This window comes from Herpailurus yagouaroundi, unplaced genomic scaffold (genome assembly GCF_014898765.1).
Source record: "Herpailurus yagouaroundi ecotype Mexico unplaced genomic scaffold, PumYag 29, whole genome shotgun sequence".
Lineage (NCBI taxonomy): Eukaryota > Metazoa > Chordata > Mammalia > Carnivora > Felidae > Herpailurus > Herpailurus yagouaroundi.
Window position 1 is genome coordinate 41,776,488 of NW_024412377.1, and position 26,840 is coordinate 41,803,327.

The window sequence follows — 26,840 nt, forward strand, 5'->3', positions numbered from 1 at the left end:
AACAGGCCCAGAATTTCACCCCTCAGCTCCTTTTACAATTCCCAGGTGAATGGTACCTGGTGACACCTGTGTCCAGCTCGGGAAGGACATCCTGCGTCCATCTCAGTAGGCCTCACCTTTTACTGTGCCCCTTCCTCAAAGCTCTGACACTTGTCAGCTGCTCTTTGGATGATTTCTGCTGGTGACTAGCCTGACAAAGGCAGTGGGGCAAGAGCAGTCAGGACTTCTTCCTGCTGGAAGCCATCTGCCTCAAGATGCGTTTTCCAGGAAATGTCACCCGTCCGAATGCAGAAGCCCCTCTGGCGTGTCTGTTTCAGACTGGGAGTCTCTGGTGTTGAGAAAGATCAGGATGCATTTGAGGAAAAAGGAAGAAAGCCAGTGTGGCTATCATGCACTGCCAGAGGGGAAAAGGGTCTGGGAAGAGATGGGGGAAGCTGGCAGGGACCTGGCCACGCAGGGCCTTGCAGACCATGGCAGGCAGTCTGGCTCTATCCCAAAGGTCAAGTGAAGCCACTGAATGGTGTTAAATGCCATTGGCGATGGTGGGAGTCAAGGTGAAGCGTCATCAGATTTGCATTTTGAAAGCATCTCTGTGGCTACTGTGTGGAGAGTGGGTGAGGAGAAGGTCCGGTGTGGACCTGCTGGGATCCTCCAGGCAAGAGATGTTAGGGCTGAGGTGGTGCAGGGCATATTGTACTCTAGGGGCATTGCATAATCTTGATTCCCTGGCAGCTTTTATACCCTTTATATTATTTAAAATACTGCTGTGGAGTCTATATAAGTTTGCGTGGGCTACCCTAACAAAATACCCCACGTGGGTGGCTTAAACAACAGAAATCTATCTCACGATAGCTCTGGAGGCTCAAAGTCTGAGATCGAGGGGTCATCAGGGTTGGTTTCTCCCGAGGCCTCTCTCCTTGGCTTGTGGACGGCTGTCTTCTTCCTGTGCCTTCACATCGCCGCGTGCATGCTTCTGCCCTGATCTCCTCTTCTTATAAGGACATCAGTCTATTAGGTTAGAGCCTACCCTAATGGCTTCATTTTAACCTAATCACCTCCTTAAAGACCCTGACTCCAAATAAAGCCACATTTTGATCCCCAACGTGCTTTTATTTTTTGATTCCTTACAAAGGGTATTGAGCTGAGCTTTAGTGTTTCTGGTATTTGTCATTGTGCGTCCCCCCCCTCCACACACACACCCACCCCTACCCAGTAACCACATTGTGTATAGGAAAAGTTACATAACCATTTGATGGATTTCATTTGGGTTTTGGTCTTCCACCAGAATGTTGAACTTGACCATGTTGTGATTTCTATTACAGCGTGGTTTAGCCACAGAAATTTCCTGTACTGGCTCCTAGTTACTTCTTGGGAACATGTCTGTTGCATTTGCCTTCTTTGTGGGCTCAAGAAATACCTGTTGTAGGAAACAGCTGTCAAGTTCATCCTGACCAGAAACTTAACTCCTCACCTCATCCCACGGGCGTGTCTAAATGTTTGGCGAGGACCCGCAAGAATCCTCTAGGCTGTAGCATTTCTCCTCAAGCAATTTAAAATCTGCTAAGGGAAATAAAGCAAGCACAAGTAACGCCATTGTAGGCTAGAAAATGTTCTAGGTCAGTGGTGGTCCCCTGACCAGCAGCAGGAGCATCACCAGGGAACTCATTAGAAATGCAAATTCTCAGCCTCACGCCACACCTATTCAATGGAAAACCGGGGCATTGGGGCCCAGCAATCTGTCTTTTCACAAGACATTTAGGGATTGTGATGCCTGCTCAAGTTTGAGAACCACTGCTTAGTCATAAGGAGTTTATGCCATGAGTTTTTAAAGAAGAGAGCTCATATTTAGAGGAAAGTGAGGGGAGAATCTGGAAGAATTTCTAGAAGTATGTTGCATATGAGATAGGCCTTGAGGAGTGGGTTGGATTTTGATATTTATATGTAGATGATCATATTTACTACAGTTGCCATCTGCATGTTTATGTATTTCTTTTACAGAAGTAATTAACAGCCTGGACTCTTAACTCGAAAGATCTGCTAGCTGTCCCTTCCTTGCATTTTAACTGGCTCACTATGAATTGAAGCTTCCACCAACATATGCTCAGTTATAGAACTGGCAATTACAATTGGAGGCATTTTGTTGGCGGATAGTTTCCATTCCAAACATAGCTTGAATTGGAGGTGGAGATTCTACCTCTCTATCCTTGAGGTAAAATCAGGCCAAAGCATCCTTGAATCTCATAGCGGCTAGGGAGCTTTAAAATCATCTAGTCTAATACCCAGCCAGACAACCTCTGAGCTGGCTTTGAAACATGGGTGGCATCAGGACGCTGAGCATAGACACACATACTTCTGCTAGCCCACTGAATGAATCTGTAGCAGGGGTGGGCAAGCTGTGGCTCAAAGGTTAATTCCGGCCCACTGCCTATCTTCGTAAATAAAGTTTTATTGGAATGCAGCCATGCTCATTCATTTTCTTGTTGTCTGTGGCTGCTTTTGAGCTACAATGGTACAGAATTTTAACCCCCTCCTTAAAATTTTTTTTTTCAACGTTTATTTATTTTTGGGACAGAGAGAGACAGAGCATGAACGAGGGAGGGGCAGAGAGAGAGGGAGACACAGAATCGGAAACAGGCTCCAGGCTCTGAGCCATCAGCCCAGAGCCCGACGCGGGGCTCGAACTCACGGATCGCGAGATCGTGACCTGGCTGAAGTCGGACGCTTAACCGACTGCGCCACCCAGGCGCCCCTTAACCCCCTCCTTAAGACTGTATTTGCAGGAGCTCTTAGTTCAAATTAACTCACATTAAACCGGATTCTGTGGGCTCCTGGACTTTTGAGCAGCTGCTCTTGAGATCTAAACGCACTGTGCTCTCTGTGTATGCTATTCTAGCCAAGTGTATTGTACCTCCAGCTACCAAGCCCCCTCCCTGCTCGTGCCGTCTGCTTGACTCTTCTGCCTGCACTGCCCATTTCCATTTCATCCCATCCCGTCCACTCTCCTAAGTTCAGGTCTTTTTTCTGGTACCGTGGATCCTGCGGCCATGGCATGAACATTAGACTTGGCATTAGAAGTCCTGGATTCTAGTCCTGACTCTGCTGTTGAATCCAAAAACACGAGCTAAAATTCAGTCAAGACACTGAAATGACCCCCCCCCCCGCCCCGCCAGTGTGTAGGGTCAGGGGGATCAGGGAATTGCCCCTTGTTGAGAGCCACTGATCTAGGAAAGATGTGTGGTAGGAAAGCGATGGAAGCCAGGGGAGAGATGCTTGTGGCTGGGACAGGACTGGTAGAGATGGAGGGAAAAGGCTGAACTGGGAAGCTGGGTAAAGGATCCATCTATATGTCTTGGTAATGGGTAGACTGTAAGAGTTTCCATGAACCCACGAGTTTCAGGGTTCATCGTGTCCCAAGAACTGACTCTGGTTTGGACAAGTGACCACGTGACAAGCTGGTTCTGAGACCTCAAAGCGCATTCCTCAGAATACACTAGAGAGAGAGGAAACACCTTTGCTCATCTCTCTGCCCACGCAGCCACCGCTGTTCATCTCTGCCTGATGGGGGGGGCGCGGGGGGGGTGATAGCTCTAATAACAGACCAGAAACAGCTCTTCCTGAGAGAAATGACAACTTTAGAAAAGAAAAGGGTTTAATGAATTAAGAGGAGGCTAATCTATTTGTATTAGGACATCATTTCATTGCCAGCTGACTTTTAAACATCTGTGAAGATTGGCAAACACATCAGAGAAAATACACTTTGTAATACTCAGAAGGATATTGGCATAAATCTATCTGTGACAACACTTTTGATGTGCACTAGTATCAGATATCAAGATTTCTAACATTCTCATCGCGGTGCCAAAGAGTGGGTGAGTCTTCTAGTCACTAACCCAAGGGCTCTTGGTCTTTTAAGAAAAGACTCTCCAGAGGAGCTTGTTTAAAACTTAAAGTCTGATTCAGTAGGTATGGGGTAAAGCCCAGGAATCTGTATTTTGATAATCCATACCCCCTCCCCAGGTGATTCTGAAGCAGGCGGTTGGCTGATCACTTTGAGAAACATCCAGCAAAAAGCACCGCCATGAAGACATCGTTCCAGTTTCACTTCCACCACTGACTTCCACACCCACCTTGTCTCACCTCACCTCTGCTTGGCTAACTTTTTCATCCCCAGAGTGCCTCCAGAAACCTTCCTCAACTGCTCAGAGGCTCCTTAGCATAGCACCCTTGGTTCCGTAGAGTGCCTGCAGCCCTCAGGGACAGCCCCCAACTAAAAGTAGCTTCAAGAATCTAGCCATGTCTGTTTCATAGAAGAGAAAGGCCAGAGGAGGGCAGGGGTGATCGCGGAGCCACGCAGGTCGATTTAAAGGCTCAGCAGCCTCCTCAAGCACCCAGATTCTTTACAGTGTAGGTGGCTCCCCTCAGGATCCGTTGCGGGACGCAGGGCTGCAGTTCCAGCGTCCAAGGCGGACAAAAACGTCCAGAGGCTGAGAAGGGCAAGGAAAACCTTGGGCTTCCACCCAACCTCCCCTCCTGTCTCTTCGGCCAGGAGTCCGTCACATGCCTCTGCCTGGGTCAATCAGCTGGCAAAGGAATGAGGTTATGTGAGCCAGTTTCACCAAGAAGGACTCCCTCCCCAGGTCTAGGAAAGACAGAAAGACATGGCTGCTCAGGGAAGGATAAACAAAAACGGGTTTCTTGCAGGAGAGGGAGGTTCTGTTAGCAGATGAAGAGACGAATGGCTGTTGAGACCACAACAGTGGTGCCTGCTACGGACTCCTCTTCCTCTCTTGGAGCACTTTGCCCACTATTTTCCCTGCTGGAGTGTGAGTCACACGAGGACAGGGGACCGTGTCCACCTCATCCGTCCTTGTGCCCTCAGCGAGATGCCGGGATCAAGTCACATACATGAGATCTGGCGTGAAATGGTCCTGGAATGTGTTTAACTTAAATCGATGGCAGATTATGATTTAGAGGGAAAACTGTGATTAATTAAGACATAAAGTAGTCGGCTGCATGTGACGAAACCACAACTCAAGCTCACTCATAATTGTTTTAGAAAAAGACTGTGCTATATTGGTGCGTATGATTGGGAAGCTCAGATGTGCCGCTGGCTTCGGGCCCATCTGGATCCACAGACTCAGGTGATAGATTCAGGGATCTGTTCATCCTCTCCTTCCATCCCTATCCACTAGGCTGTCCCAACGTGGGGGGGGGGGGGGGCGAGATGGCATCGGGAGCCCCGGACCGCCTTCCCCTAGCTTAGCAACCCAGATGGCTTCTGGGAGAGCTCCGGTAGAATTCCCCGGAGATGACGTGGTCACGTGCCTGCCAGGTCACGTGGGAGAGAATTGGGGTTCTCTGCACTGGCCGGCCCCGGGCTCCTTCCCGACCCTGCGTTAGAAGAGGGTCAGCCCACCCAAAGCCCACGGAGCGGGTTCCCCACGGGAAAACGAGGTTGTGTTGCCAGAGGAAGCCGAGCAGATGCTGAGCAAGCAAAACAACAGATGTCCGCTACATTTGCGGCCGCGAAAAGCTGTTTGCAGGGCACTCTGCACGGGCCAAACCGTAATTGAGAACTACTTGCTGATACGCACAGAAAGTAAACATTGCCCCCGCATCCCCCCGGATAAACAGATTCAACTTTAAACTCTGAACAATGCTTTGTTTCCTGAAGATAAAAAAAGCAACTTTTGCCCATTGATTTGGGGAAGGGGGGGGGCAGGGAGAGGATCTTTGTTTTTATAAAACCTTTTCTCTCGGAAGGAAATGTATTCATCTTTCCCCCTAATTATCTTTTAGTCGTTTTATTCTCTTTCTTGGTTACTTCCCGTGTCTTGACTTCTTCATCCCAGATGACCATGTGGCAACAACCTACTTTAAAGTACAAAATGCCCCGCCCTCCGTTGTTGTCTCTCTTTCCCTTCCCCTTTTCAATCAGAAATAATTGGTAAGATTGTCAGCACCCCATTTTTAGACCTCTCTGATTCTTTTAAGAAATTCTAGGCTATAGCATTCAGGGACATATTTTCATTATTTGTTATTTGGCAAGTATGAATTGAGTGCCTACTAGTCCCCAGGGACTGGGTTTGGCATTAAAGACGCAGTAATAAAAGGGGTGCCTGGGTGGCTCAGTCAGTTAAGCCACCCACTCTTGGTTTCATCTGGGTCATGATCTCATGAGTTCGAGCCTGGCGTCAGGCTCCTTGCTGCCACTCAGAGTCTGCTTAGGATTCCCTCTCTCTCTCTCTCTCTCTCTCTCTGCCCCTCCCCCACTCACTCTCTCAAAATAAATAAACTTAATTTTAATAAATTTAGGGGCATCTGGGTGGCTCAGATGGTTGAGCCTCAGACTTCAGCTCAGGTCATGATCTCGCAGTTTATGAGTTCCAGCCCCATACCGGGTTTGCTGCTGTCAGCACAGAGTCCGCTTCGGATCTTCTGTTCCCCTCTCTCTCTCTCTGTCCCTCGCCTGCTCCTGCTTGTGCTCTCTCTCTCTCTCTCTTAAAAATAAATAAAACGTTAAAAACATATCTTTAAAAAGATGCAATAAAAAAAAAAACTTCCCTACTCCATCGTGGAATTTCCTATAGAGTAGGAGATGTATTTACTTTATCTTTACATCTCCACAATATTTAGCTTTGCTATGATTATTGCTGTTATCGTTATCATTACAGCAAGCTTTGGCTTAGCACTTGCAATATACCAGATGATATGGCACAAAGCACTTCCAGGAAGAAAGGAGCCATTTACGCCACCTCTGCTCCATTCAAAAATTCTGAAAGGCAAATATACCATTCCCAGTTTACAGATCAGGAAACTGAGGCTCAGTGGCATAGCACTTTGCTCGATCTCATACAGCTTGCGAGAGGAAAAGGCTGGATTTGAACCTAGATCTGACAGGCTCCATAGCCCGTTTTTGCTCCAGCTCACAGAAACTACTCCATAAATACCACCTAGAGCCATGAAAATTTGCTTCAGTTTTTCTGTGAAGGTTAAGAGTCTAATCCAACCACCTCCCCTGTGGACTGCAGATGTGGCCTTCGAGTTGCGGGTCCCATAGTGAAGATAAACCTGCGAGGGCCCACTCTTCACCCTGATTCCTCGTGTGACCCTGGCAGACATCTTTGAGGCTACCTCCATTTGTCCCCAACCCATACGTCCGCAATTTCAAATCTCTCTCTCTGAAGGGCCACGGGCCTTGGTCTCTTTTCTTGGCAAAACCGCGAGGCTTGTTGTAAAGACACCTAATAGAACTTTCTGCACTAATGACGATGTTCTATTTCTGCTGTCCAATACAATTGCCACTTGCCATATGTGGCCACATGAATACTTAAAATACGGCTAGTGTGACTGGGAAACCGGATTTTTAATTTTACTTAACTGATGTTAATTTGGCCACATTTAAAGAGTGATTAGCCTGTGGGACAGTGCAAACCTAGAATGATCTTCATCATTCTTTTCATCTCTGAACTTATACATATTACTGGGTGGCAAGCAACATTTTTTAATGAAATAGCAGGAAGTATTCAAATGGAATGGAATAGAGAAAGAAAAGATCAGTACGTATCATGTGTACTAAAAATAAGTCTCGTTTGCGAAAATTTTGTTTCACGTATTTGTGTATTGGGTCATTTTGCAAAAGTAATTTCTTCTAGTGGTTCATGGTCAGAAAAATTGAAAACCCATGCCCGTCCCTGAGGAAGTAATGTAGCCAGGACCTTGAGATTGACATGCTTATATGGTGCTCCCTTATCCAGCTTGGGGCTCTGCAAGACCTCATTTTAGGAATATTCTACTCTTCCAGATCCTACAGGCATATGGTGAGCATGTGACTTCTCAGATGGTAATTGGAAGTGACTTTGTGGTCATCTATCTGCCTGGATGCAGGGATCCCAAGCTGGTGGCCCACAGGCAGAATATATCCTGCCACAGATACGCCTTTTTGGGACCTTAACATGTTTTTGCAGGACAATAATCCCCTGGGGCTTAGCAGCTTCTTCTCCATTAGGTGAGCGAATCTTGTCAGTTTGATCCCCTTGGATTGATTTTGCACTGACATTACCTGCCTGGCCCCTGAAGGCATTTTGTGTTGCACTTGTGTTTAATATGCATAGCATATTGGCTCCGAAAGGAAACTGAGAGATCCAAGAATGCAAACCTTTTCCTTTATAGATGGGAAAACAGTAACCCAGGAATGGGGCGTGTCCTGCCTGAGGCCTCACAAAAAATAACTGGTTCCGTCTCCCAGGGAAGAACCAGCTATTAACAGAAATCTTGGTAAGACAGAGCAGGAAGGAAGACAGGGGGAAGGTGGGGAGGGGGAAGAAAGGCAGAAGGAGAGAGGGACTGAGAGATAAAGAAAGAAAGAGGGAGGGAGGGAGCAGATGAGACACAGTAGAACCATGATGAGCCATCCTCCCAGCCTGGGGAAAGGAAGGCCTGACAGCCCAGATTTGGGGGGTGGGGGGGGTGCTATTGTGTAGTAAGCGCGCCTGCAGGTGAATGGATGATGGCCAAGGTCATCCAGGAGAGCCCTGTCGAACTTGGAGCAGTGAGGCAAGCACTCTGGACACCAGAGAGGGGGCTTTGGGGGACCTCTGCCCCCTGAGCACCGAAGCTGCTTGGGATGGCTTTGGTGTCACTTGTACCTGACTTTGGCCTGTTCTTGGGCAAACGGTCCCTGATCAGAAGGGAGAACATCTCCCTGCTGGAGAACATCTGATGTGGCCAGGGTGGCAGAGACCCTGAGCGAGCTCCTCCCCTCACGGAGCCTCAGGGCTGCATGCTGCATCTGTAAAATGTGGAGGAGAAGGAGCCTAAGGAAGGTGTCCGTCCTGAGGGCTAGCTTGGAGAGAGAGGGGGTCACAAGTAGGTGGCGCGTCAGACCCTACATCACTTCAGTCACAGCAGCTGTGTGGGCCCTGGGCGGTGATCACAACGCCAGTGCCTTCAAGTGCCTGGCAGTGTGGGAGAGAAGCTGGCCAGGGGTGAGGCAAAAGGAAGAGGTGGGAGCCATGGTGATGTGGAAGGATTTAAAAACAAACACCGCGCCGCGCAAATAAAGCGTGTCTGGGAGCCCCATCCGACACAAGCATCCCCTGGTCTAGGGGATTTCCCTGAATAACTCCCAGGTCACCGTGTGTTTGCATTCCAGGCATGGTTTGCAATGAATCCGGACAACCTAGAGGCCATTTCATCATTTCAAGGAAGGGTTTGAAGCTTTAAAAAAAAAAAAAAAAAAAAGGAAAGCTCTAGACGAGATATTTTCTATATGCCTTCCCTTCTGATGCTGAAAACCCATAAGTCAAGGGGAGCCCGGGTGACAGCTGATGTTCCTTGCATTTCCCAACAGTCTGTCAGAACCTGATGGCCTGCCAGTCTCAGGAAGCAAACATTGTATAAGTATTAAAACCTCTGGCTCGGAGGCCAAGGGACTGAGTCACTCATAGCACAAAGACAATTGGTAGCTTCCTGGAGTTCCTCTATTTCTGACATGGTTTCCAGGGCCTCTGAAGCAACCCAAATAGTGTTCTCAGATAAGCTGTAGAGATGCTGGAAAGGGTGCCTCGAGGCCCCAGGGCAAGACAGCCATTATGCTTGTTGGGATTGCCTGGCTGGCCAGGTCCCCTTCTTTCCCTCAGGATACACTAGGAGGCAAAATCAAGCCTCTTCTAGACCTCCAATGCCTGCGTGAATCCTAGCTCCAATGTCTGCATGTGGTGTGAATTCAGGCCAATTAATTAACCTCTCTGTGCCTCAGATTGCCCTTGGATAGAAGAGGGATCCTAGGGTATCTGTCTCGTGGGGCTTGAGAATTCAGTGAGATATGGTAGGTCTGAAGAACTTGGCACAGGGCCTGGCACCTAGTAATTGCCCAGTTCATGTTAGTGTTTAGCTCTTTTCACAGCCCTTCAGTGTCCCTGATTGGGGGCTTGGTAAAGATATGAGGGACAGAGTCAGCAATGACAAGAGACGTGGTGTTGATTGACAGGAGCCACCTCCAAGCGGGGGGAAAAATGCCAAACACCCTAGGGATTTCCCCCTCCTGCAGCAAGTCTCAACTATTTCTCAGCCATTCATACCCAGCTCTATAGATCGTATTTTTAGAACCCCGTGCCCAAGTGCAGCAAGATGATAGTCTTGAAATATTAACTGGTACTTCCTTCACCCAGCCCTCCTGTTCCTTCCCTCTATTCAGTGAAGGAGGCCTCAGGGCCAGGATGGGCAGCAGGAGGCAGAGACAAAAGAGGTCACTTCCTGGCTTTTGAATTTCAAAAGTTTGTGCCCTTAGAACAGGAAGGATCCACTACAAAGCTAAACATCCTAGAGAAAGTGTAAATTAGAGAGAGCAAAAAGGACTCCCTTACCCCCAGCTAACAAAATGATTCCCTGGCCCAGAGGTGGGGAGGAGAATCTGCGGGAAAGAAATGAGAACACAGATCTATTTGAGTCCTTAGAAAGAGGCCCCGTGCTGCCCCTCTGGGCTGAGCCCCCCAACGCAACCCCAGTGAAGAGCAGGATGGGGGTACATGCTGGCCATCTGCTTATGTTGAGTTTCTGCTTATGCTGAAATAGGAACCAAGCTGACTTAAAAGAAAGAATTGAGGGCTTTTATTGTTGCTGTTTTTTAATCTTGAAGTGTTTTATTGAATTCAGTCAGAAGTATATGGGTTCTTTCTTTCTTTCTTTCTTTCTTTCTTTCTTTCTTTCTTTCTTTCCTTCTTTCTTATCATAAGATGAACACAGAAATGAGTAGAAAGTTAATTCTATGATACTGTTTCGGGACCAGCTTTCCGAATTTAGCAACTCAATAAAAATCCACAATTCTCATTTTATCAAGTGACTTGACCAACAAGTGAAGAATACATCACTCCAGTCGTGGACTTGAGGTCCAGGGTCCTCGCCTGGGACCTCGCTGAGGTAAAGAGCCATTTGAGTCTAGACAGACTCTTGCTGCTGGAGCTGGAGCGTGGCAGCTGGCTGTCAGGCAAGAGCAGCCTGTCTGGCCAAGAGCGTGCCGTTCTGACACATGTCCTGACAACATACTTCTGAAGAAGGTGGCGCGGCCATGTTGCCAGCTCCCCGCCATGACCACGGAACACACTGATGAGCCTGGCAGAGAGAGGCTGAGGAAGAGTTTCTGTTGCAGCAAGGCTTTTACAATGTCGTCTTGGGGTGACAGACCGTGTTACCGACCTGCTGACACGGGACAGTGGGGCCAGGCCAGGCCATCTGTGCAGGGACTGGGGGTTTCCCAGAGCGCCCCTGCCTCTGCTCTGTGACAGCTGCCAGCACCTGCAGAGCCTGCCTCTCTGAGGGACCCAACACCCACACCTGTCGGGCTGCCCTCTCCTGCCGGGGAAGTGGCTCAAGGCTGCCATCCGCTTGTTGGGGGGGGGGGCGGCGGGACGGGGGCGGGGGCAACCATCATGGCGTCTTCATCCTTGGCCACAGATGCTGCATGACTGTGCCCAGTTTCCTGGGCTGTACCCTCCAAACGTTATTCTTAAATCTGTGTGAAATGTATGTGCACGTTGGAAATCGGCTAGACAAGGGATGGATGATTACTGTCTGGGGAGTAATTAGATGCCCTTTGTAGCCTCCCCCAAGCCCACTCCCTCCCCAGAGGGAGCGTGTTGGCACTGGTGCATGGCAGGCAGTAAAGCATCGTGGTGAGAACTGCCTAGGTTCAGGTCCTGCTGCCATACTAACGGTGTGGCCTTGGGCGAGTGACCTCAGCTCTTTGGGCCTCAGTTTCCGCATCTGTAAAAGAGGGATATTAATAAGGTCCCCCTCCTGAACTCGAAAACTCAGCGAGATGGCGTATGCATATGGCTGAGCACAGTTTCTGACAGAGTAACCGCTCTCTCACTGCTATCCCTTATCCTTCCAGGCCTTTCCTTGGGCATTCAGCCATGCTGTTTTGTTCAGCTTCTTTCCGAGCTGTCCCCTTATGCTTCTGCATCTTAGACCACTGACCCCACCCCACCCCCAACCCCCATCGGCCCACCTGGGCTAATGCTAAGCCTCAGCACTACTCCAGATTTATGGAAATGTATTCCTCTGTGTCTGTGAACTCCCTCCCCCACCTTTTGGTGACCCTGGGGCCACTCTCCGGGTTGCCTCTCTTATCCTGTTATTCTAGAACACACACCCTCAGACACTGACGCAAGCAAGCCTAAGTTCTCTCCCCTCCCTCCGGGCCTCAGCCTTCTCATTTGTTAAATGAAACCAAGGGACTCATTTTATTCGCTCTTTAATTTATCCACCAAATACTTTTGAGCACTCACGTACGTGGCACACAATAGTACAGTGGCCAACAAGACACCCGTGGTCCCTGCCCTCATGCAGCTCACAGTCTAGTGTATGAGGTCACCTCCCAGTCCTCTTCCGCTCTGACCGGCCCCAGGGAGTCACACGATGAACACAGGTGTAATGATGCCATGAGGGGGCACATGCGTGGCCCTTCTGCGCTGTGGGAAAGCAGCCCTCACGGTCTCCCTACAGTTTCCAGAAAACAAATCATTCACCGATTCTCAGTATGCACACACAACCGACGTGCCAACGCGTCCCCCAGGGAACAGCAGATGTGCCCAAAATACACCGCCCCAGGAAAGCGCAGATCATAGCCTCTGTTCCCACCACAGGAAACACCCAAGTCACACATTCCTCTTCAGGGTACATCAAAAGCGTGTCAACCACCCACCTCTACAGCCCACGGGAACCCGTACACAGACAGCTCGGAGATGGGGGGAGAAAGAGGAGGAGCCTCTAAGGTGGGGAACAGGCGGTAGCCAGGGCGCCACTCTTCCTGACAGGAGGGAGGGAAAAATCCAGAAGACCTTTGCCCAAGTTGGACTGGTCCAAAAATGGATTTGACAGTGTCTGAACCCAACTCGGTAGCAAGTGACAGGAGCCATTCAGAAAAAGTTCCTATACTGAGTTGGAGATGGGAGCGCGTGGCTTCAGAGGTCTTTTAAATTTTTTTAAGTTTATTTATTTTTGACGGAGAGAGAAAGAGAGCATAAGCTGGGAAGGGGCAGAGAGAGAAGGAGACACAGAATCCGAAGCAGGCTCCAGACTCCGAGCTGTCAGCACAGAGCCTGACCCGGGGCTTGAACTCTCGAACCCTGAGATCATCACCTGGGCCGAAGTCAGACGCTCAACCCACTGAGCCACCCAGGTGCCCCCCAGAGATCTTTTAATATTAATCGTTGCTTGTATTTACCACGCCCGAGTTACATGCAAGCTGTGTACTAAGCACTTCTATATAATTTAAGTGATATAATACTCACCGATGACCTGAATTATTCCCACTCTAGAGATGAGCAAACTGAGACAGGTGTCACGCCCTTAACTTGTTCAAGGTCACACAGCCCGCAGGCAGCAGGGCTAGAATAGGAACTCAGCCTTCCTGACTCCAGCGTCCACACCCTTAACCTCTGTGCCTCAATGCAAGGATCCTACGTCTCTGTGGCCTTACCCCAGGAAACGGGATCAGGGCTGCAGGCCCTGATTCAACCCCCAAATCAAATTCAAGGATCCTGTTGTAAAGTGTCAGATACTCTTCTATACAGACCCCACCCTAAGCTTTCAGGCAACTGCTTTCTACCCGTGAAATGCCTGGATCCACAGTCAGAGCTCCTCCTCCGTATTTAGGAAATACCTGTGAACACACCCCGGGTACTGTGGGCCCTAATGAGGCTGTGGGGAGCAGACGTGTGACAGCTCCTGCCATCGGTTATTTTCCTGGGCCCAGGGCGGTTGCAAGCTCATTTCTGAACCGGTTGATTCCCTGCTCGATGTTGCACCATTCACCCAGAAGCTCCACTGTTTTTATTACACTTCCAGCCAGTGATTCACAGTTGTACTGTCTCCAAGTCAGTTTCGTCGCTCTTTTCATTATGCCCCAAGATAGCATAGGTGCTCCTGCCTTTTAAAGACTATTTTAAAGACGACTCAATTAAAATGTAGGAACGTTGTTATCTACAAGGTCAGGCAACCCTCAGGGGAGGAAGGCAAATTGTGCAGGTACCGCATCAGTAAGGAGAACATAACTTAGGTCGCGGTGTTTGGGAGAGGGCAATCACGCCATCATCTGCTTTTGAAAGAGACTCATCTAATGACAGACAGCGCGGTCTAGTTTAAAAGTCAAGACCAGTTCAGGGAGAGAAGGGGGGTGGAGGTGGGGGGGGAGGGAGAAGGAAGCACAGAAAAGGACACACTGAGCCAGACCCAGCTTTTAATTGGAGGGAATCTTGCAGATCATTTTGTCCAAGCCCCTCATTGATTGCAGAGGGAGGATTTGTCCAAGATGGTAGAACCAGGTAAGAACAGGGAGGGAATTGGAACCCAGGCCATCCACACACTATCTATGAGAGAGAAGCACCTAAGATTAAAAAAAAAAAAAAAAAAAGGATGGCCAGAGGGAGGGAGGGAAAGCCTGATGAACTAATTGGATGCTCAGCTTGTTTCCTGCTCAGTTCAACTCACTGTCTCCTTTAAACTTGCCAGGAGGCCGGCCGCCCCTCCCCTCCTGAGGTGCTGTTGTGCTCCAACACTTTTAAATTATCTTTGTCACATTTGGGGAGAGCTTCACGTGCAAACTTCATCGCGGAATTAAGTTGTATTTCCCCATCGCGCTTAAAGATTTGCTATGGATGTGAAAGACGACTTCATTTTTCAGAACCTTCAATTTTCATCTCGAAGGCATTGACCAGCTGATTTTCTGTCTTAAAAAATCACTCTGACAGCCTTTTGCCAGTTGACTTTTTTTGCCCTTGTTCTTGGAAAAATTAAGATTGTTCAGTCTCGCGGTGCCTAAAACATTGTGACTTTAAAAAAAAAGTATTTATTTCATTGCTCAGAAGATTTTGTTTCCAGATCAAATTTAGGATGGGTGAATGTGTGTGTGTCATTGGCTCCTGTTGCAAACTGCTTTTAAGTACAACTTTAAAACTCTTCAAGGGTGAAAAGGAATCATTTAAGTCTGAGGCGGTATTCCTGAACTAATTGGTACGTGTTATTTTTATATAAATAAGATTCAACTAGATTTAATTTCTTTCCGACCCCCCTCCCCCACCCCATCCTCATTGCCTGGTGTCCGTTTGTGGATCTATAAAGCTGTAATGTCCAATAATGGTGCCGCTAGCCACATGTGGCTATTTAAATGTAAATTTGTATTAATTAAAAAGAAATAAAATTAAAAATTCAATACCTCCGTCATGGTAGCCACATTTCAAGTGCCCAACAGCCACATATGGCTAGTAGTTATTACATTGGACGATGAACAGTTCCATACCCAGAAATCTACTGGACAACACTGCTTACGGACTAGGAAGGGAGAATGCTTCTCCTAGGTGCCCTTTATTGGCCAAATAACATTAAACAGAAGCCAGAGATTCCCTGCACGCATTTGAGAAACAAATCACATGATCCATATGTCTAAACCGGTAACTTCATGGATTATTCCACCAGTGAGCAGAGTTAATGTCCTTTGAGGCTCATGGTCGCTGTAAAATGTTGCTCCCAGGGATAGGCAGTTCAAAAATTCAGGTAAAAGTCAATTTGGAATTCAAGGGACATTTGCCCATAAGACAAATGTTTTAAGTCACATGACTGATTTTGTAGTACTTTCTGAGATGAAAATTAGTGGAAATGATACCCAGCAGAAAATCAACAATAAAATTTTAATGTGGTTTTTTTTTTTTTTTTTGGAGGGGTGTAGATTGGTGGGAAGAAATGACCCCTCCATACACACCTACGTGTACAGAATCAGGTTAGATTACGTTGTGGATGTAATCACCCGAGGATGCTTTCCGGGCAGGAGCAGATATGGCATATGTTAGCATAGCCTCCTTGACCCCTAGAGTTCCTGTTGGCACTATCTAGATAAGGAAAGATCTTCACACATCTCGAAGATCAAATCTTGCTACACCGCTGCCCTTTTATAATCACAGTTTATTTACATCAGCAATCTGGAAGAACTCATACCCGTGATGCCTGCATTTCTATTTATGGGATTATTTACAAACATCAGACATTTGTAGGTTTCCAGCCTGTCAGCCTCACCAAAGCGGCACCCTCATCCTGAGGGAAGCAGCAGGGTTAGGGTGGGGGGAGCCCATCAGTAACTCTGCCCACCCCCCCCCAGAAAACCCATTTTCTCAATCCGTCCCCTCACTCTGATTTTACGCCTTTTTATCTGAGTGGTTCAAAGACTGAGTTTTGACTGACGACCATGATCACAAATAAATTTCCCTAGAAAATCAAATCGGGGAAAATCTAATTGATCTTGGAAGTTGGTTCTTGAGCAGGAAGGCAGGTTAAATTAGAAGAGGTAGATGAAAATCAGTACAGAGCATCTGGAGGGACTTTGGGATACTTTTGAGACCTCTCATCCCTATTGGTGATGATGATCCTGTTGGTACTTACTTGATTTTCAGACTCATAGATTTGTTTCCCTCAACAATGGTGGATCACTTCAGTGCTCAAGTAAATAGAATCTACGTGGCTTTTTTCCCCCACAGATTGGTGGGAGAGGGGAGAGTGGGATATTTTCCAGGGATGGTGAACAAGAATCAGAGAAAGAAGAAAAGGAAACAGGATGAATGCATATGGACATTCTGGGGGTGGGAAAGGATTGCTCTGAGCTGTGGGGAGGATGTGATGATCATGGTACCGGTGAACATTTGTGGAGCGCTTCATGTGCTTTTTGAAATGCTTTACATGTATTAACCGGTTTAATGAGTTAATTAATGATTTAGTTAACTAACTCACTTAACTTTTGTCTTAAGTTTAAGACGGGAAACAATTTGGATAAGGAGCATGAACTCGAGAAAAAGATTGGGAAAAGGATATTCTCCTGCCTCAGATGGCAAACCTGTCCGAGGCAACACTTTCAGGGCTCAGCAACCAGCTTTTTGCCCTAAGGTGCACCGGGAGTTCAGGGTACCTGTAAGTGAACGATAATTGAAAGTCCCACTTTCCTGTTTCTTATCTTCAAAAGGAGGAAGCAGATGAGATCAGTTACAAAGATCATCTTTGAGAATCTGGAGAAAGCTGTGGGATAATGTACCTAACGCCAAATTTTATATTTAATTAGAAATACTAGACCCCAGGGGCCTCCGTCAGGGTATGCTGCAGTAACAAGGCAATGACAACAAAATTCCTCCTTGCTCACAATAGATGTTCATCCTGGGTTAGCCTTGGAGCTCTGCTCCATGACTCCCCAGTCAGGAACCCAAGCTGATGCATCCTGCACACCATCTGGGGTTTCACTGGTTGCTGGGCTATGGAAAAGGCACCAACTGGCTCATAGGGCTTCCAGTTGAAAGTGACACACACACTTCCCATTCACATTTCATTGCCAAGCAAGACAGCACGGGCCACCCTTCGTGTGCCTAGAATAAAAGATTCAAATTTCAGCCAATAGCCATTAACAACTACGGCCCTAGGTCAGGAAGCCCTGAATCAAGTGATCTCTAAGTCCCTTTTCAGTGCAAGGTTTGCGTGACTTATGATACGCTTGTTCAAATTGTAGGCAATAAATCGATATGTCTCAATGATAGACATCCATTCCCCTCCAATCAGGTGGTCATCTTCATAGCCAGGACGAGAGTGAGCCTCCTCCTAATAGGATATGAGCAAAAGAGTTTAGACTGTTGCTTCAAGTTTGAGAATCGAGGAATTCTCTCCCAGTCCCCCTAGGGGCTTTCTACAAGAGAGATTTGACTCCTCATTGGCAAAGCTATGTCAACAGCGTATACATAATGAGTGGACCAGAGAGCTGTCAATATCCCTTCCAAGCCTGAATGAAGCAGGTGCTTAGAATAAACAAACAAACAAAATTATTCTAATCAGATGACCAGATTTTAGAGTGGTGAAGCAAAGTATATCTCAGGGACGGGAGATCTAGAAAAGTGGCCATGAGAACGTCTGAGCAAGAGAACAATAGACCCAGAGGCTAGCAGAGCTCTGCAGTATTGTTAAATGCCCAGCCTCCAGGGACTTCAGTTCCTTAGTCCTCTCTGCCAGATCCCTTTTCTTCATTAGATACTTCTGATGTTTTCTCAATGTTACGGAAACTGCTCTTAAAGGCCGCCGTAAGAGGCGTCCCCTCATCAACCTCCTTCCAAACTACAGTGCCTCCCCTTTATGCCTCTTTGTTACACAAAGTCTGTGCTACCACTGGCTACCCTCATTTCACAGATGTCAAAACAAGAGGCCCAGTGAGAGGGTGTCACTTGCTTAACTCAAAGGCCGATTGGAGGCAGGGTCAGTCACCCATTTCTTTGAGACCCGTGTCAATTGCAGGACCCAAATTCTCTTTGAGAAGTTCGGGGCCTGGTTTTGATCCAGAAATCGTCAAAGAAATGGTATTTCTTGAAGTACTCTACTTCCTTTTTTTTTTTTTTTTTTAATTTTTTTTTTCAACGTTTATTTATTTTTGGGACAGAGAGAGACAGAGCATGAACAGGGGAGGGGCAGAGAGAGAGACGGAGACACAGAATCGGAAACAGGCTCCAGGCTCTGAGCCATCAGCCCAGAGCCCGACGCGGGGCTCGAACTCACGGACCGCGAGATCGTGACCTGGCTGAAGTCGGACGCTTAACCGACTGCGCCACCCAGGCGCCCCTCTACTTCCTCTTTTACTTTTTTTTTTTTTCCACGAATTTGGCCACTATTATTGCGAGGAAAGGTTATGCTCACTCTTAAGTCTCTGCCTGCTTAAGGAGATTTATGGACTCACGTCTCAATGCCACTCACCTTCTCATGATGCCCGAGCTTGGCAGGTGCAGCCCTGATGATGTATTGAAGGTACTCAGCTAATTACTTCCCTTTCTGCTTTTTCTCCCAGTTAGGATTAGGACAGTGTCTTCTAGCAGAGTTTTTAAAGAGCAAGGGCCTTCTGGATGGTGATCTCTTTGTTTCTTTCTACAGTTCCTTATCAGCAGAATCCTTACAATCCCCGAGGCAGCTCCAATGTCATCCAGTGCTACCGATGTGGAGACACCTGCAAAGGGGAAGTGGTTCGTGTCCACAATAACCACTTCCACATCAGATGCTTCACCTGTCAAGGTAGGAGACCCAGACTCCCAACCCCCTTGTCAGATTGCAGGCCCTGGTGTCACCCCCAGGACATGCCACAGGGGCGGGCAGAGCGAACACAGGCTGCTGAGATACCTATACGGGCCCAAAGAGACTTTCCTTGCGCCTGTTATGAGAACTCTCCCATAGGCAGCGTGGAGTGAAGAGGAGACAGAAGAGTCGGGACGCTGGGGAGAGAGGGAAGCTGGTGACCTCAGAGTGGTAGCGCTGACCCGGAAGGAAAAAGGCAATCCTGCAAGCTTAACTTACAGATCTGGAAAGAATCCTGTCTTGTGCCTATAAATCAATCTGAGAGTGAATGAAAGAGTAAGCAGTCCTGGCTGAAAGTCAGCATGGCGCTGAGTCGAGCACCTGTTCTGTAACAATGTGGCAATCCTCAAAGGTTAAGTTTAACAGAGGAGAAGGTCCATTATGACTTCACTAAGGTCTGTAGTTTGGGGGCAGACGGATGTTGGGTTACCTCTGAACCCTTAGGAGCCATCAGTTCCTAAAGAAGCAGGATAACCAGCAGGAGGAAGGAAGAGAAACTCTGCTGACAGAGCCCAGAGAGCATCTGGCCCAAGCAGGGCAACACTCCCTTCCCCATCATCCCTGACAGATGCCTCCCCAGCCTCCACTTCTTGAACCCCTCATCCAGGCTTCCTGTTCCACAGCGCAGCCAATCTGAGGTTGGACAGCCCTGTGGGTTATAAAATGTTCGGCCCCAAAGAGTTAACGTGGCACCTGTTGGTTCTAGATCTGCCCTTATGAAGTCCGATGAGCGCTTCGTGTTTGCCTTACAACCGTGACTGCTATTCACATGCTGGTAGCAGCTAGGGCTCCCCGTGCCTGATTATAGATCCTTAAATTGATCCTATGGACCCTTAAATTCCAACTTGTATCATCATCGTGGAGTCTTCCTCCTTGGTCCATTCCGGTTTATCAGTATCATTCTGAAAACATAGCGCCCAGAACAGACCAAGGCTCTCAAGGTCCACCAGCTACAGCAAGGGCAACATTTCTGTGAATCTGACTGATGTCGAATTGACCTCCTGAGGAGCCACTTCACACCATTGACATAGACTGACTTTGAGGCCAAACGAAACCTCGGATCTTTTCGTTTTAGTAACTGCTTCTAACCTCAGTCTCATGTGTCTGAGATTGACTTCCCCTGCCGTCGAGAAAAACTCTGGATCTCTTCCTCAGGATCTAACTACACACCGCACTGAGCAAATAAACTCAGCGAATAAACATACTCCCATGCCCTAATTTTTTGTACGGAAGCATACATGGAGTATATTTTAATTGACATGGTTTAAATTCTATAGTGTGAATTGGCAAGTCCCTTTAGTGCAAGCTGACCTGCAAAAGTGTCTTGGTGAGTGACCGTTGTTACATCCCCTAGAAACCGAGGCAGGACAGGACAGAGGGTGCAGACAATAAAATTGTTCTCGGGAGGTTTGAGGTAGCACGGTGCAATTGTATTCTTAAGCAAGTATATTAGTTACCTTTTGCTTACACCAAAATTTACCAGTGTAAAATAATTTTTTATTTAGCTCGTGATTCGCTGGGTTGGCGGGGCCGTTCTTCCAGTCTGCGCTGGCCCTCCGTATCTCCGCTCGCCTCATGATATCGGTGGGTCAGCTGGCAGTGGTTGCCAGGCTGTTGAGCTGGGTGCCTGCCTATGGCTTCTCGTCCTCCAGCAGCCTGGCCTGGACTCCTCTGCATGGTGATCTCAGAGTTCCAAGGACAGGAGAGCAAGCTTCAATAAGCGAGACCCGTTTGAGCCTCGGCATGCGTCCTGCTTGCTAATGTCCCATTGGCCAAAACGAGCCAAATGGCCAACCCAGATTCAAGATTGTAGCGAGATAAGCTTTGCCTTTTGTGGGAGGATTTGCAGATGTCAAGAGCATGAAGGCAGAGAAAGGAAGAATTTGGCCATTTTGACAATCCACCACAGGGCGGTTATGGAATCGGCTTTCATGGAGATTTTAAAGAAAAAAATAGATTTACTTTTCTGACTGTTTTCAATGTCAGCTTGCTTAGAAGTGAAACAAATGAGAGGATTTTTGTTTCCAGCAGTAACCAGTTATAGAGACTAGTTACCCTGAATGGCCTCATTTGAAAAAGTTAAAATCTCTATGAATTTTTCTTACAACTCTTTTACCGTGCCCTACTGTGCTGACATGAAAGGAAGGAACCTGTGGAGGTGAAAAACAAAAATAAAAGCAGAGGTCCTGGTGTGACTTCCAAAGCCATATTTAATCCCCTAAACCTTGGAGACCTTGAGCTCTTGCCTTGATGGCTATACGGATCATGGACAAGGTAGAGGTTAGAGCCTGGTCTGAGTAGAAATCTAACAGGAGACCTCTGAGTAAAGCTGAGATTTTCCCCTATGAAAATCTTACTCTCATTGTATGGATGGAGGAGAAATAAAGTGGAGAAGGAGACAGCAACAAAACTTGTCTGTACCAACTTTGGCACTGGGTAGAGAATAAAGCTTTTATCAAAATGTCTGCCCATAATCCACCTTTAACATGAATTCTATATTCATGCTATATATTTGGCATAAATTTTTAAAAAGTGTAACGTCAGTTAAATTCTCTTTTAATTTTTTTAATGTTTGTTTTTGAGAGAGACACGCATGGGAAGGGCAGAGAGAAAGAGAGAGAGAGAGAGAGAGGAAGACACAGAATCTGAAACTGGCTCCAGGCTCCGAGCTGTCAGCACAGAGCCTGATGCGGAGCTTGAACTCAGGAACAGCAAGATCATGACCTGAGCTGAAGTCAAAGGCTCAACCGACTGAGCCACCCAGGCACCCCCAGAATTTAAAAGAAAGTGATCCTACATTTGGTAAATGGCAGAAGCAAATGATAGTCCTCTTTGGAGGAACTCAACTTTACTCCAGACCTCAAAAAACTCCCTCAGATAACATTATTAGCAAAATGAGTAACTCATTCCAATCATAATGGCACAACTACCAGCAAAAGCAATGTAAAGAAGAATCAGGACCTTAATGACTTCATAAATTGGTATTTTCTGACATTATATTGACTAGATTCAAATACATTTAAGTAGGGGAGAAGGGCCATAAAAAATGAGCAAGAAACAACACATTGTAACCAATAGCACAACAGATTTTAAAAAAGACACAAAACTTCAAAGTAAAAATATGTAATATTTGAAATTAGAAAGTCAATGTATGGATTATATAGCAGGTTAGGTGTTGCTGGAGAGAATTTAATAAGCTGTAAGATTTAGCCAAGAAAAAGGTATATCCATATAGCCCAGAAATATAAGAAGGTAGTAAAAATAAAAGAGAAGTTCATACACGGAGAAAATAGTGAAGAGGTTTGACATACATCCAATCACAGCTCTAGAGGTATGTAACAGAACACATGAGTGGGAAGACAGTATTTGGAGACATGACAGCTCTGAAGTTTCTGGAACTGTTCAAAGATACAAATCCTTGGATCCAGAAACTTAAGAAATCCCGCTAGAAAAATAGAAAATACTTACATCATCAGAATGAACTGCAGATTACCAAAGGCAGAAGACGATCTTAAAAACATCCAAGAGAAGAAATAGATCATCTGAACATGAAGGGTAAGCAGACTGACAGCTGGCGTGTTAGCAACAAGGAAACCAGAGAACAGTGAAATAATACCTGTCTGTACTGAAAGAAATAACTGTAAATGTAGAATTAGGTATTCAGCCAAAGTATCTTTCAAGAACAAAGGCAAACCCATAACCAACGTCATACTTAATGGTGAAAGACTGCTTGCCTGCCTGTAAAATCAAAAGTAGGAACAGGATGTTTGCTCTCACTACTGCCATTCAGCATTGTACTGTAGGTTCATATTGGGTCAGTTATACAAGAAAGTGAAATGAAAGACATCCAGATTGAAAAAGAAAAGGTAAGATTATTTCTCTATGCACGTGGCATGATCTTAATATATGCACCAAAAAAACTATTGGAAATAAATAAGTTCAGCAAGGTTGCAGGGTGAAAGATCAGTATACCAAAATCAATTCTTTGTCTATACACTTGCAATGGACAGTCTGAAAATGAAATTGAGAAAGCAAGGCCAGTGACAATCGTATCAAAAATAAAATATGTAGGAATAAATTTAACAAAAGTACAAAATTTATACTCTGACAGTTACAAAATATTTTAAAAGATCTAAATAAATGAAATCTCGTGTTCATGGATCTTAGGTCTTGATATTGTTAAGATGTCAGTGTTCTTCAGATTGATCTATAGATTTGATGCTATCTTAGCTTACTTAGTATTTATCCCCAACGAAATACCATAGATTGAGTGGCTTAACCAACACAAGTTTGTTGTCTCACACTTCCAGAGGCTGGAAGTCCAATATCAAGGTGCCAACATTTTGGGTTGTGGTCAGAGCTCCCTTCTCGGACTGCAGACAGCCATCTTCTTACTGTGTCCTCACATGTCGGAAAAAGAGAAGGAAAGCTTGCTGGTGTCTCTTCTAATAACAACACTAATCTCATAATGAGGGTCCCACCCTCATGATCTCACCTAAACCTAATTATCTCATCAATACCCGCTACCCACTGGGAGTTAGGGCTTCAACAGATAAATTTGGGGGAGGACACTATTCAATTCATAACAAATGCAGTCCCCATAGAAATCCCAGCTGGCTTCTTTAAAGAAATTGACAAGCTGATTGTAAAATTAATATGGAACCGTAGGGGATGTAGAATAGCCAAAGCAAGCCTAAAAAAGAAGAACAAAGCTGGATGACTCAAACTTCCCACTTGTAAAACTTACTACAAAGCAACAAAAAACAAGACATTGTGGTATTAGCACATGGATAGACATATAGATCAATAGAACTGAGAGAGCAGAAATAAGCCATTAGATTTAAGGTCAATTGATTTTCAACAAGGCTATCAGGAAAATTCTATAGGGAAAGAACAGTCTGCAACAAATGATGGTAGGAAAACAAGATACACATATGCAAAAAAAAAAAAAAATGAAGATAGACCCCCCCTCCTCACACCATACCCAAAAATTAGCCTAAATAAGTCAAAAACCTATAGGTAAGAGCTAAGACTATAAAACCCTTAGGAGAAAATAAAAGAGTAAGTCTTTGCAACCCTGAGTTAGGCAAAGACTTCTTGGCTGTGATGATGAGTTCGATGTCATCAAAATGGATCAGTTAGAGGTCATCAAAATTAAACACTTTTGTGCTTCAAAATATACCATCAACCATGTAAAAAGTTAGCCCGCTAAGTGGGAGAGGAAATTTGTGAATCTTACATCTGGTAAAGGACTTGTATCTAAACTATATAAGGGATTCTTACAACTTACCAAGAAAAAGACAAATAATCTAAGTTCAAGATGGGCGAAGGATCCGAATACAGGTTTCTCCAAAGAAGTTCTATAAACGTCCAATAAACTCATGGGAAAATGCTCAATGTCATTAGTCATCTGAGAAATGCACATCAAAGCACAAGGAGACACACATCACACCCACTAGGATGGCCATATTCAAAAAGACAGATAATACAAGCGTTAGCAAGAATGCGGAGAAATCAGAACCCTCATCCATTGCTGGTGGGAATGCAAAATGTGTCGCTGCTGTGGAAAAGTCTTGCGGTTTCTCTAGGGGTTTAATGTAGAGTTACCATATGACTTAACAAGGTCAAATTCAGAAGATATATGCTAGAGAGAAATATATGCCCACACAAAGACTTGTGCATGAAAGTTCATAGCAGTATTATTCACAAAGTCAAAAATTGGAAACAATTCAAATATCCAGCAACCAATGAATGGGTAAATAAAACGTAGTGCAATATCATTCAACAATACGAAGGAATGAAATACTGATACATACTCCTACGTGGATGAACCTTGAAAACACAGATGGCCCAGAAACATGTAATAAGATTCTTGGGGCACCTGGGTGACTCAGTCAGTCAAGCGTCTGACCCTTGATTTCAGCTCAGGTCATAACCTCACGGTTCATGAGTTCGAGCCCTGCATCGGACTCTGTGCTGACAGGGAGGAGCCTGCTCCGGATTTTCTCTCTCTCCCCTCCCTCTCTGCCCCTCCCCCTGTCATTATTCTCTCTCTCTCTAAATAAATACATAAAATTTTTTAAAAAATCATAAGATTCCCAGTTTGGTTAATAATCAGGGAGAGGAAATTTAAAATCACAATAAGATGTCATTTTGTAGCTACCATGTTGACTACCCATTATCAGCTTTCAGTGACGATATCCATCAGTGGAAACTGCTGGTGGGAATGTAAATGGGAAAAACTCTTTGGAAAACAGTAAGGCATCACCTTGCAAATACAGGAATTTTCAAAGCAACATTTCAAAACAAAACAAAACTGCAAGGAGCTCAACTGTCCTTCAACAGTAAAGTAGATCAATTATGATGTGGACAATGGGATACAGCACAGCCGTGAGAATGAAAACTGCAGTTACGTGCGTGGATGTGGATGAATCTCAAAAACATAATCCTCCAAGTATGACGCAAGTACAGAAGAATAAACGCCGTATGGTTCCATCAATATAAAGTTCCAAAAAGGCAGAACTAAATAACGCGTTATTTGTGGATACATCAGAGGTGGTAAAAGTGGAAAGAAAAGCAAGGGGAGGACAAACGCACAAATTAGGGACCACATGGGAAGGGGATGCTTCCAGGAGGTGCAAACGGTCTTCCAACGCACTGGTAGTGTTCTATTTCATAACGTGGTAGCGGCTACCTGGGAGTGTATTTTATTCTTCTCCTTTACACCGTACGTTGGGGCGCCTGGGCGGCTCAGTCGGTTGAGCGTCCGACTTGGGCTTAGGTCATGATCTCGCGGTCCGCGAGTTCGAGCCCAGTGTCGGGCTCTGTGATGACAGGTTGGAGCCTGGAGCCTGCTTTGCATTCTGTGTCTCCCTCTCTCTCTGCCCCTCCCCCTCTCATTCTCTGTCTCTCTCTCTCTCTCTCTGTCAAAAATAAACACTAGCAAAATAATAATAATTAAAAAAATAAACTGTACGTGGATATTGACTGTCTTCTGTATATATAATATATTTCACAATTTAAATATTTAAATGTTAAATAGATAGCCCTCGGTGGCCCTGCTAATAACACTTTGGTTTTGAAATTCCGTAAAACTCAGTCTCATTTGACAAGTTGAAAATCAGTGGAATCATATGACAGAATCCTGGGCTCTCGGATCTGGGGTGTGTTCTCAGTTACCGCATAGCCCCTTCATTTCACAAATGAAGCAACGGAACCCAGAGAGGTGGGGTAACTTTTTCAAAGGCACACAGCTCCTGAGCGGTAGAACAGAAATACGGACGAAGGTCCAGTGACCCACAGAGCAGTACAAACGTGCTGTGACTGTATGCCAGGCCTCTTTCTAGGCATTATATTTATAGTGGACGTTCGTTCCGGATTTTCTCAAAGCAGTGCCAAGTTTTCATATCCTGTCCCACTGTCAAACCAAATGATCTGCTTTTTTTTTTTTTTAAATAGTAGACTTTTTGATTTTTTTGATTCACAGAATAACGACTGCCCCAGGTGTGTTCATTGCACATCAGTTCCATACTGCAGACCCTCTCCAAGGCCTTTCTTGTCATTTGAATGTTGGGCTCTGTTCAACCTCAGATGCATCTGTCGGTGCTGTCCAACTTGTCTTCCGTCCCCGCGTTCCCCACTGGATTTCCAGGAACCCCCCTGAGATCCTTATCAACCTTTATGTCCTTTCTACCAAAAAC

At 46.0% G+C, this 26,840-nt stretch overlaps 1 protein-coding gene across 7 annotated transcripts in view; it reads left to right on the top strand.

The window, feature by feature from the left end:
- ABLIM3 (actin binding LIM protein family member 3) overlaps positions 1 to 26,840 on the top strand; it is a 108,749-nt gene that overhangs the window by 19,376 nt on the left and 62,533 nt on the right. For all 7 annotated transcript variants that reach the window (XM_040497206.1, XM_040497219.1, XM_040497227.1 and 4 more), the window contains exon 3: positions 18,943 to 19,080. In XM_040497206.1, the coding sequence (XP_040353140.1) occupies positions 18,943 to 19,080 (138 nt within the window). The remainder of the gene's footprint in view (positions 1 to 18,942; positions 19,081 to 26,840) is intronic.